The sequence below is a fragment of the Pundamilia nyererei genome, unplaced genomic scaffold (assembly GCF_000239375.1).
Source record: "Pundamilia nyererei isolate P.nyererei 1_Seehausen unplaced genomic scaffold, PunNye1.0 scaffold00233, whole genome shotgun sequence".
Classification (NCBI taxonomy): Eukaryota; Metazoa; Chordata; class Actinopteri; order Cichliformes; family Cichlidae; genus Pundamilia; species Pundamilia nyererei.
In genome coordinates, this window is record NW_005187634.1 from 361,069 (window position 1) to 373,953 (window position 12,885).

Below are 12,885 nucleotides of genomic sequence, written 5' to 3' on the forward strand. Positions count from 1 at the left end.
GCGGATCTTGACGAAGAATTAAAGCAGTACTCCCGTAGCCTACAATAACATGGGTCCCACCGTGTGTCTGTGTTGCTCCTGGTTCATTATGATATTACATCATTCTGATGTTTCTTGTTCAGCATGTCCAGTGATCATATCATCAGGCAAATAGCAACCACGAATCACACACACCGGGGCTCTACCCTCCCCCCCTCCCCCCTTCTTCTTTCTTCCTTCCTTCCTTCCTTCCTTCCTTCCTTCCTTCCATCACACTCAAGGCATCTCTCGTAAGCCTGAGTGTGTGTTTGGGGGTATCTTGCGTCCGTGTGTCTGAATGTCGGCTCAATTCTCTCAACCGGGCTCAGTGAGCACAAACACGCACACACAAAGAGAGAGAGAGGGAGTGAGTAAAAGAGAGAGAGAGAGAGTTTTGTATAAGGGAGGGATGGGTATTCTCCAGCCGGGGAGCAGAGCTTCAGTCTCGGCAGCCAGGAGCAACAGCAGCAGCGCTGTCTGTCTCCCCATCAGCGTCACCGCCACCCGCCTGCATCCCATTTTGGACTAGACACCCCGTGCAGTGAAACAGGCTACGGGCACGATCTTGTGTGTGGTTGTGTGAGCGCGCGTGCGCGCTTGTGTGTCATTCCTGGAACAAATAAAACCCACGACGAAGGAGCGAAAGAGGGGGTACAGTCGGTGGCATGGAGCAGAGGTGTGTGCACGTTTCTTCACGGAGGCGCGACTCTGGGCTGTGGTGTCTGACGGACGCAGAGAGATGCTGTGAGCTCTGGTATTAGCAGGCAGCTGCGCACCGAGCCACTCTCTCTTCTCCCTCCCTCCCTCCCTCCCTCCCCAGCATCGCTGCTCTCTCCTCGCTCCGACCATTCGCTGAAACTGGGGAATCGGCTCCACACGGCTCGTTTTGCACACTATCGCTGGCGTCCTACACGGGGATTTGACACAACCAGGTATGTACAGCGGCGAAGTCCTGTCAGGCGCTCGAGACGTGTTTGCATGGCGTGGGAATCTTGACTGTTTGACTTCATCCTGGATCTTCTTGTTGCTTGCCTCCCCTCCCTCAGTGGCCCTGTCAGTGGACTGATGAAACGTTATTTGAGAATTATGCGAATAGATGGCATCATCTTGATGTAAATAGGTGAAAAATAAAATAAAATGCAAGGTGTTGATGATACTGTCAATCGTATTGTTGTTTCTGATTCAAACAATGTCGATTCTACAAACGTCCCATTGCTCTCATTCTCACCTTTCCCCATGTTGTTCTGCACAACAGGAACGCATGTGAGCAATGCTGTTGTTTCACACTGAGCAAACGCGATGAGACTGGATCCCGTCATGCCAGCCAAAGAAATGATAATATTTTGATTTATGAGTGGAGACAATCTGTTGTGATGTTGGCTGGTTTCCTAGGGCTGCGGGCAGATATTTCACTGTTGGGAAATAGACTACACAGGTTAGAAGAAAGGAGGCGGAATGTAGCTGAGGATGGGCGTGAGGGCAAAATGATTTGAGGATGCACACACCCTCACACGCTCAGCCCCCCCACTAGTGTACTTCGCTCTACTCACATAGCAGCAAATGTGTGCTTGAAAGCAATCATGCACAGAGGCATGCATGCACACATGTGTGTGTGTGCATACATGGCTGCACACATATGCGCACAGGGATGTACACATCCACATGTGCACTAATCCACACTCAACCATAATCCATAATCATGAGTCTGAAGACATGACGTAACACATGAGCATCTCTCATTTATGTGGAGCCCATTCTGAAGGTTTGCACAAAATATCCCTCAGTGTCAACCAAAAGCTTAAGGGACTAAACAACACACCAGTGTGTAGTAGTAATTGGTTGCAGCATAATAACCTTAAATTGGTATAGCCGAGTTTACATCAGAAGAGGAGCAGTTGTACTATTGTGAGAAATAGGTTAGCATGCCTCTAACTGGCACTCACTTTTATTAAAAGAGAGTGGCAGAGATTGTACAGACTGTGAGAAATGGAGTGTTTTAGAGTGCTCTGCTGATCAAATGCATTTGGAAAAATGGGGGAAATAGGTCCCTGGATAGTAATGCTGGGCTTGGGGTAGGAATGCCTCAGAGCATAGGGAGTGGGTGTGGCTGAGGTACTCCCCTTTCTCTGGAGGTTTCTCTAGTCTGACTCACAAATGGGAGGGGCTGTAAATCTGGACTATGGGAATACCCCAATTTTGTTTGTTACAGGAGCTAGTGATCTCTGACTAAGCAAGTTCATTAAGAAATTAGTTATTTTTAAAATATGCTGAAGTAGTTGATGAAAAAGACACTCCATTGGAGTAGTTTGAGTCTCAGTGCCTCGCTCAAGGGTCGAGAACTATATTTGATAATTATATGACCCACTTTTTAAAGACAGACAAAACAAAAATAATTGTATCAAACATTTCAGTTATATAAAACAAGACTATGTTACATTATGTAATGATATAACAATTCCAGTACACAAACTGAAATAGGCAAGCAGATCAACAATTCCAAGCAGACCAGCAATTCCAAGGAATTGAACTTCTTGATTCCCATCCCTATTCAAAAATGAGACTAAAGGGGGATTTATACATCTGTCTTAACGCTACACCAAAGGTACGTCATGACATCATAACTTATTGAAACCCTATCGTGCAACCTGACGTGCACTTCGCTAGAAATGTGACCATATGTCACATTAACACAGCCTGCAATGACTGTGATTGACCCATTGGGGATCATTGTAGCGTCGTACAAATTTACGGCTCCTTATGTTTTAACTTCCGTTTTTCAAATTGATTTGATCAACTCGAATAGAGAAACTCAGCGACCAACTAGTGTTTCAGTGTTACATTGTAGACTGTGCATAGATTTAATGCAGAAGAATAGGTTAAGCTTGAGGTCCAAAATGTAGAGACAAATAAATTACAGTACAGTATTTGAATATGTAAAAACCTGGTTAAACAGACACAATATGAGTCTGCTTAAAGAATTGAAATTAGTGGAACACGTGTAAGTAGGATGAGGTAATTTAGTTGTCTCTCATCCTTTTTTTTTCTTTATTCTTGCATCATTACGCTCTAATGGGACGATACAAGCGATACCTCGTGGGCATTAGCAAGTTATTTGCACATCAAGTCTAGCTCTGGAAAAGGGCGAATGCTTCATTTGTCAAACCTTAACATGCACATGTCAGGATGTTGGCTCTGTTTACACAAAGGCAGCTCCCTAATTGGTGATCAACACTCATTAAACACTAGTATTCTTTTAGTGTGAAGTGTCCAGACCAAGTGCAGCCACACTGCAGTACAGTGCTTTATGTAAGTGATGGTCCAGTGTTTGCTACAGTAAACAGTAACATATCCTAGATGCCATATTTCATCCAGGATTGTGGCTGCAGCTCAATTTGGTTCATTAAGTGCATTACAAAAATGTGCATCAAGAATGCATTGAGGTAATTGGTTTAAGTTAACCAGCAGTCATTTTTAGGTATGTTTTGTGTAGATGGTTGCGTGATAATGTATTATTATGGTTGAATCATTCAGAAAGCTTACACAAAAACATTTTTGTGATGTGATTTAGAAATTAGGCTGTCTGTTTGACAGTTTTCAGTATAACGACTGAAAAGGTCGCTTTTTATATGCTATGCAAAACCTTCCTCCTTGAAGCATAATCTATGTTTGAGTAGCAATGAGAAGTACTTCAAAAGTAGAATTTTTTAACTGTACTATGGAAATGGACTATGGACTATAGCTGTACTATGTCTGGATAGCTTGAAATTTGTCTCTGTCTAACACTGACAACAGCACAGTAAAATATCTGCACTTATTAGCACCCCGTATCTGCAGTCCTGCCTGTGCAGGGACAGCCTTCCCTGCTAGGTGTGTATCGCCTGCACGTCTTTGACAAATTCAGCAAAAGTTTGTTTGATCAGACTGAATTACAGTGAAATCTTTAGAAGACCCAGGGCTGGTTACTCATTGGGGTAACATAAGAGATGTGCAAGAACTGCTTTATCTCAACAACCATAAAAAAAATCTAATCCTGCTTCAGATCCTCAAAAACCTTTGTGCCAATCAAAAAAAAGAAAAGAAAAAAAAAGCCAAAAAAACTGTATGTCAGCTATACATAACATCAAAGGAAACTGAAAGGTTTGATGCCAGTGTTAATTCTAAGGAATGATTTGCTCTGGGAAAGACACGTTTGCAGTTTTTATCACTATAGATCATAATCCTCCAATTTTTTCATAATCAAAAATATAATTCTTATATTGTAGCTTCTGGCATGCAAATGTCTAATTCAATCATTCAGCACATTCCCTTCCTTTTATTTCCTCACATTCCACTCATCATTTCCATCTTACTCTTCTTTCATGCAAACATTTAATTTTGCTCATTATATTGTGCTATTCAAGTGTGTAAAAAATAAACATTTATTTATAAAAAGTAATTTGTAATCATTTGGGGATGTATCTCTGCGTCCTGATTTGAAATAATTCACTCAATAAGAAAAAAACATGCTTTCCAGTAATATTCTACCACCCCATGTGACAGTATAATATTATTTTCCCTGTCCTAGTTAGTTTTAAGTGTTAATTTTTGTCTGGCTGAAACATATGCATTAGTAAAGTACAGTGGTTTCTCAGGTTTACTGAACCTTTGTTTGGGTTATCCAATATTCTCTACATTTAGGAGGCAATTAAATAGGAGAGAAGGGGTGTCTGTAACTCAGACCCTTCTTCAAGAATGTGTAAATGAGCCACCTATTTTTCTGTGCACTTTGAAATATAGAAATGCACTTTTTGAATAACAAGCTCTTGTTATGTTGGTCTTATTCAGTAGTTTAATGGCACCAGATTGGAAACTTAGCACCATCATCAACACTTGATCTTGCTAGTGTTGCAAGATCTTGCACTGCGGTGCACTCATTCACTTTCATTCATTTAGAGACATGTTGGAAATTCACTTTCATTCACAATTTTCTTTAAGACTGTGTGAGACTTTGCTTTGTTCACAACTCAATTGCCCCTCTTATCATACAGTTATAAGTTTAAAATTCAGAAGATCACTGATCATGAAAGTATTTCAGGCAATCTCGGAACATATTAAATCATTATCTGCTGTGATTCATTTGTTGGGGACAGTTTTAGGTCATGAACCATTGGTTTCAAAAGGCTGCTCTTGGCTGTATGCCATTTTAAAAGAGCTGAGTCATGAACCTCCCAGTATACCAGTATATTGTAGTTCTTTTTTACCTTAACATTTTGCCATTCCATACCTGTAAGAGTTTTGACAGTTGGTAAAGATTTTTTTAAAAGCTTAATGATTTGCGAATACATCAGGACAATTTTTGAAAGATAAATCATAATTTCAATGATATCATACTTTTTTTTAAAATTAACTAGTTAATTGAGTATCTGGTGACCTATTAAGACTGGTTCCACTGCAAGACATTTTCAGAATTATGTATAGACAAAGAGCCAAACTGCTGGACTCCTTACTTTATACAGTAGTAGCAGAAAAATGTACATGCTGGCATCACATTTCAGTTCTATTTGCTAATGTCTGATCTTTCTTCTGAGGCAAGCAGTAAAAGCTAACTGAGATGCTGTGTTTCACAGCTCATTTAAAGTGAGCATGTCTCTGTGGTCATGAGACTGTAGACACATCAAGCTCTAAACCCCAGAACTAATGTGTAGCAGCTGTCAGGTCCTCAGCACAACAAACATCTCTCTTTTGAATCAGTTGACCAGCTTCGCTATATGGAAAATACATACCTCTCATACCCACTCCAAGCAATTGAAGGTTTAACGCTATCAAGCATGATTCAAGGGGCCTCTTTATCCATGAGCCTAAAATGACTGTTTATAAGCCAGTACATTTTAATATCACTTGAGTACGCCTCCCTCATTTGGTCAAAACATCTCTGATCCATCACAACGTGAACACAAGTCCTGGGGGTGTTCTGTGGTGTCTGGATGTTGGAAACAGATCTTTGAACTTGTACTGTTGCTTTCTTTAATGGGAATTGAATGAGCTGTCCACTTTGTGCAGTCCTTGAGCCATTCCTAAGCAGTTTCTTCAGTGTGGCTGGGTGGTTTGTCATGCTGGGGAAGGTGACGTAACATTTACATAAATGTAAACACCAACTGTTTCCCAGGAATGTTATAATGTCACATTATAATAGGATGATCATTGTTATTCACTTCACCTACCTTCCAGTAGTACTACTTCCATATAGTTAACTCATGTATCAGACCATTCCAATTAAATTAAGGAAATTTGTGTTCTCATCAAATTTTAGCCATTTCACAAGATAAAAGATTTTTAAATTATTTGTCATGGATAGTTTAAGTATGATTTTTTTTTTGAAATACAATTTATTTTGGTGCTCCCTGTCTCTTTCTCATTTGATTTGTCAGGAAGTCTAGTTTGTGATTTAAGGTGACATCCATATAGAATGGGTGACTAGGTGCTCTGTTGAATTATCAGCAAAACAATGTGTTTAAAGTTAGTTGTTGTTAATGCAGAAATTTAAATATAGACGCAAATTGTCCTTTGTTTTAGTGTTTACTTAAGCAGTTATTTAATTGGTGAATGAAGACAGTTCAGAGGAGAAAATTTGGCTTTACAAATGTTAAAGATCAAAAGATTTAAAAAAAAGTAGGGTTCTGCTGTATTTATGTATATCTTAGGAATTTGCGACCCAATTGTAAAACAAATATTCTTTCTTTGTCTTACAGAGAGATGGTCCTTTTCTGGAGGAAGGCCACTGGATTCAAAAGTATTAGTGACTCTCTGCATGGGCTGTGGTTTTAGTGATTGTGAGCAGGACTCCTACTGTCAAGCACAGGTTGATTGTGCTTGGCTCACTGACGCTGTATTCCCAGCCAACTTCTCCTTTCATTAGATGATAAAAAAAAGTCCACAGGATTGCCATCCATGGTTTCTGCCCTAATCAAAACTATATCAGCCTACATTGAAAAGATTTGCAAAGGAATGTTTACAAAGAAATTGGCAAAACCAATAAAGAAGAAAGAGAGAAGTGAAAATAAAGAGCCTAAATTGACCACTGATTTGCAAGTACACAATCTAACTCTCTCTACCACACTGAAGACTACCGTTAAAAAGATTTCCAAATGCTCTTCAGCACGTAACATTTCGCTCGAGGAAGACGACGGAAAAAACGACTGTTCATCTCTGTCACCCACTTTCAGTTATCGTGTAGCTATAGCAAATGGACTCCCAAAAAGTTCTCTTTTTTTGAATAATAATGAAAGCATCTTTCCCGAGGTTCTTTCGATTGACAGTAGTTACTCTGACTCCTTGAGTGACACAAAACCCATCCGGAGACTGGATGAGCATAAATCGCACACTATGCCAGTAAGACGAAACAGGAAGAGCCTCATCAGTTTGGCTCCCTCGGATGGTAGCTCTGAAGGTGAAAGAGGGGAGCGCTCCAGTCTACACACACTTAGGTTGGGAGCTCTACGCAAGTTAAGAAAATGGAAAAAGAGCCAGGAATGTGTCTCCTCAGACTCCGAGGTGAGCAATTGGAGGAAAACTCTAGGCATTCGGAGCAAATCCTTGGACCGTGCTGGACGGCAACAAAAGAGCTCAACCCTTGAGCCTGGCTCATCCTCAACAGGTTGCATCAGTCAAACACAGGATGTAATGGAAATGATCTTTAAGGAGCTACAGGGGATCAGCCAGATAGAGACAGAACTATCTGAGCTTCGTGGCCATGTCAATGCCCTTAAAAGTTCAATTGATGAGATCTCCAGCAGTGTGGAAGTAGTTCAGAGTGAGATTGAACAGCTTCGCTCTGGATTTGTCCAATCAAGAAGGGAAACTCGCGATATCCATGACTACATAAAACAAATTAGTCACCAGGCCAATAATTCCACCTTGCGATTCCTCAATGTTCCTGAAGAAAAGTCAGAGAAAACAGAGAGTCTAATTTATAAAATAATAAAAGACAAAATGGGTTTTGTTGACCCTCATAAAACAATTAAAATTGAACTCGCTCATAGATTAGGGCAACAAAGAGAATGTTCTAATGCTAAACCCCGCCCTATTATTGTTATTTTTGCAACACCCCAAGATAGAGATGTAGTCTTAAAAAAGTGCTATAAACTTAAGGGAACTGGCATTACCGTGTCTACTGATAGCTTAACTCATGATGGAAAAGAGAGAAAAGATAAACTGTCATCCTCTCAAACTTATGAAAGCATGGATATAAAGATCTCAGGAAAGGATAAAGTCGTGGAGAGTGATGACTGGGACTCAATGGACAGTGACAAAGAACTGGATGAATTAAGCAGAAATAAATATGCAATGGTGATTTCAAAGCCTGTTCACAAGAGCAAATCAGAGAAGAGGCGGTCCCATGATCATACCCGGTCAGGAGATGAGGCTGGCTACTCAGGCACAGTTCACTATGCTGATGACCCTTACTATGATCCAGAAAAGCATGCAAAGGCTTACTATTCTGATCTGACCCCTGGTTGGCTTTCCCAGAGTGACTACTCCACTCCAAAACTCAGCCGCTCTGAGTCTGACTGCTCAAAACTTTGCCAGTCATACTCAGAAGACTTTTCAGAGAGTCAGTACTTTACACGGGCAAATGGCTGCTCCCTGCTGTCCTCCTCAGATCAGGAACTGTGGCAAAGGAAACAGGAAGACATGGCTTCTTCCTGGTATGCTAGCCCCAGTCACGCTCTTAGCCACGATAATCAAGCTTATGAACATAATGAGGTCGAGACTACGGAAACTATTGACAGCGGAGTTAGCAATGGACTTGTCTGTATGTCAAGGGATAGAAGTCACTACAGTGGCTCTCAGCTTTCTCTGCAAGGTGATCTATCACCGTGGAAAGACTGGCATCATTTGGAGCAGGGTGCTGACTCTGGCTTAGAAGCCTCCATAGAGGTTAGCAGTCCATTTGACCCATCAACAATTCCTGGTTTTCCAGAGAACATCACTAAATGTCAGGAAGTTGATTTACAGTTTGAAGGAGATGAGGAATTTATGATGCTTGACAGGGAATCTTCCCTACCACCAATAACGACCCACATTATTCCTCCTATCACGGAACGTGAGCATGTCAAGTCATCTGCTCGTCAATCTAAGGAACCATGTAAGATTATTTCAAAAGAAAGCACGAAAGTAGCATCTTCCCCCAAAGATTCCCCTAAAGCCACTGCTAAAGTGACACATAAACAAACTAAAGTGGCTACAAAAGAGGACAACTCAAAAATATTGCTAAAGGAAAGTCCTAAGGTATCTGCTAAGGTTTTACCTAAAGTGACCTCTAAAGCAGCTCCTAAAGAGTTGCCTAAAGAGATTTCAAAGACAGCAGCTAAGGAATCCTCTCAAGCTATCTCTAAAGACAGTCCTAAACTCACTCCTAAAGACACAACAAAGCCCACAGTCAAAGAGGTATCTAAAGTGGCATCTCAGGCACGTCCTAGTGAGATTGTTAAAGTCACTTCTAAAGTGACCACGAAAGATAGCCCCATGTTGACTCCTAAAGAAAGTCCTAAAGAGTCCCCTAAAGAGAGCCCTAAAATAACCCCAATCGACACCCCTGTCTTGACCCCTGTCTCGACTCCTAAAGAGTCCCCTAAGGAATCTCCTAAGGAATCCCCTAAAGTTATTGCTAAAGAACTTCCACAAGTTGTACCCAAAGAAGGTCTGAAAATTACTCCTAAAGAAGTTACCAAAGAAGCTTCAAAACCTTCCCCAAAAGAGGCCCCCAAAGAGGTGCATAAAGTAGCACCTAAGGAAACTGCTAAAATACCAACTAAAGAAATTTTGGGGACTCCAGCTAAAGAGTCCCCAAAAGTAGTCCCAAAAGAGAGCCCTAAAGTGACCCCCAAAGAAACCCCTAAACCAGCCCCAGGAGAAGCTCCTAAAGTAGCACCAATAGTAGCCTCTAAAGAAGTCTCTAAAGATATCCCCAAAACAATTCCTAAAGAAAAATTCCCCGAACTGGATGTTAATCATAGCTTTCACCAGCCCCAGAGTAAGTCTTCATCTATGTACCGTAGCCAGAGTGAGATTCGAACAGAGAAGGTTGAGGAAGTTCCCAAGTCTTGGAGCAGTAGGCTCAGCATAGATCTCAGTGAAAAGTCTTTTGGATTTGGCTTTGGTTCTACCTTACAGAGAGCTAAGTCAGCTCTTGAGGTTGTATGGAAATCTGGGTCTCAAACTACCCCTGCTGCGCCACCTGAGGAGACCTCAAACACCTCGTCTTCATTTATGGGGCGATTCCGCACACTATCTGGTTCCACTACCAATAATTCTAGTACTACAGTTGACTCAGATATCCAGAAAGAGCCCGCCTTCCTTAAAGCAGAGGAGGATAAAACAGAAGCCGAGGAACAACCCGTGGACAGTGAGACCCACTATGTTGAAGTAATGGAGCAAGTGCTAGCTAACCTGGAGAACAGAACTAATACTTCTGAGACAGAGGAGCCTGATGAACCTGTTCAGGAGTGTGAGACTTCTCAGGACTATAATGTGTCTGAAGACATTGAAGCCACTCCAGACATTGATGCCTCTCAGGATTTGGAAGCCTCGCAAGAGTTGGAAGCCCCAGGTGACAATGAAGCAAGTAAAGAAACATGTGTTCTGGAGTATGACTGTAGTTTGGATGAGCAGTATGATGAAGAGTACAGCGAGGATTATGAAAACCAACTGACTGAGGACACTGCTGAATATGATGCCATGGTAGAATATGTAGATGTAGAAGAACCAGATGAGACAGAGGGAAATGATCTGACAGAGGAGATGGAAGAAGGTGATGAGGAGCTGGAAGAGGTGGCAGAAATAACTGAAGAGGTTGCAGAGGTGGCAGAAAAAGTTGAACAAAAGCAAGAGGATGAAAACAAAAATCTTCCAGAAGAAAAACCAATAGAGGCTCCACCTAAAAAACGTATTCGGCCCACATTTAAGGAGGCAGCGCTGAGGGCCTACAGGAAACAGATGGCCGAACTGGAGCAGCAGATCCTTGCAGGGGGTATGATACTTTTCTTCCTATCATTTGTCACAGTGTTATCTGAATTTTGTTCCACTTTTTTTTTTACATGGCAGGTCTTACATGTGTTGTATGAATTACTAACAAAATAGACAAAATCTACATTTATGTGCTCCCCAAAATTTGTCAGTAAAGAAGCAAACAGTAAGTGAACATCAAGTACAGCAGTCAAGTGTCAGGTGATTGTGCATTAATGAATACAGCAACAAAGTTACTGTAAATGTGGTTACAGCTATAGTACCAAATGTTATAACCAACAAAAAAAAGGTAAATATAAAAAATAAATAAATTATAAAATATAAAAGCTGAGATGGGCTCCAGTCCCCACGGAATCCTGATAAGGATAAGTGCAAGTGAATGGATGGATAAAAAACAAATCCCAGGAAACAATGAGGGAAACAACAAGGAGTATGGGAAGAAGTAATATACCCGTTTGTTTTCAGTTAATGAACAGCAAAAATAGCATGAATTCTTATTTTTAAACATCAAGAAAGTCTTTGGTGGAAGCCTGAATTGCAGTGAATGTAAATAAATGCATGTATATGATTTACACAGTGCAACCAAGCCCCTGACTTGAAATTAGGTATTGTAATAATGCGACTCTTGCATGAGCCTCAGACTTTGATACATTTGGCAAATGTGTTTGAATTAGTTATTTATGTTGTGGTGAAAAACTGAAGGCAGTGAATCTGTTAGGTGGTGGATGGCAGTGTTATGGGTGGCAATGACTTTGAATTCCCATGGCACAGCACTGGATTCTCATGCAGACAGCTGTGGCTTAAGGGATAGTATTTTATTTCTGGTGGGTTGTTATTTATTACCAGACTTTTTAGGAACATAGAATTCTGTTGGTGACCTCCTAAACATACCATCATTTGAAAAAAAGCATGACTGCACTGCTATTTAATGACATTGTGGTGGCAGAGAGTTCAAACAAGTGTAAACATAAAGCTTTTATTTGCTTCTTTTTCTTTTCTTTTCTTTTTTTTTTTAACCAATGAGAAGCTATTAAATGCACTACAATATTTTCAATCATAAATAAAACCATTATACATTATACCAGTAATTGTATTGTTGTTGTATACCTTTGATTCACCACAGTAGTATTTATTCAGAATTCTGTAGGTCTATGGCATCCCACTTAAAATTTGGATAGATTCATTGATGGAACAGTCTTCCAGTTGGAGTGAAATAAGACGTAAGGGAATTTCCATGCTTACTTAAAATCAAAAAGCTTTTGACCCACATACGTAACGGTTGTAGTGATGGCGGGCAATTTTAGTTCAGTAATACAGGCTACTCCTTAATGCTGGCTGTGTGACAGATGTGTTCATAAATGTAAATTCAGTTCAAATTAAAATAGATTAACCGGAGATTCCCCTCCTGGCGCAGTATATGGGTCTATGCTTTATACATCACTTCTAACATAAACAGGTAATCTTATAACAGGCCAATGCAAACTTAATGAAACATTTACTGGCTATGACTCTGCAGCTTTAGTTTTACACATTGCCTTTTTATGGCTACCAGGCAAAAAGAATTAAGACTTGAACTGAGTGACTGACTTACTGAGTCACTCCTTATTGCTGAATCTCATAGGTGTGAGGTGAGGCATACAGCGAGCTCTAGGCAAGTGTGACAGACTATCCTCACTTTCCACTGGCTTTTTGATTCTTTTTCCATCTTTGATAAATCAGTTAGAGGCCTGGTTCTGGGCAAGGCAAGTTTATTTATATAGCACAATTCAACAACAAGGTGATTCAAAGTGCTTTACAGAGACATTAAAAACAAAAACAAATAAAAAGCATGATTTCAAATTGATAAAAAAAACAAAAACAAAA

General features: G+C 40.5%; 1 protein-coding gene across 3 annotated transcripts in view; it reads left to right on the forward strand.

Annotated features, from left to right (window-relative positions):
- Positions 1-456: 456 nt before the first annotated feature.
- The window catches only part of unc13c (unc-13 homolog C (C. elegans)), a 114,889-nt gene continuing 102,460 nt past the window's right edge, over positions 457-12,885 (forward strand). For all 3 annotated transcript variants that reach the window (XM_005748893.1, XM_005748894.1, XM_005748895.1), the window contains exons 1-2: positions 457-950; positions 6,747-11,026. In XM_005748893.1, coding sequence (XP_005748950.1) covers positions 6,946-11,026 — 4,081 coding nt within the window. In that variant the 5' untranslated portion in view covers positions 457-950; positions 6,747-6,945. The remainder of the gene's footprint in view (positions 951-6,746; positions 11,027-12,885) is intronic.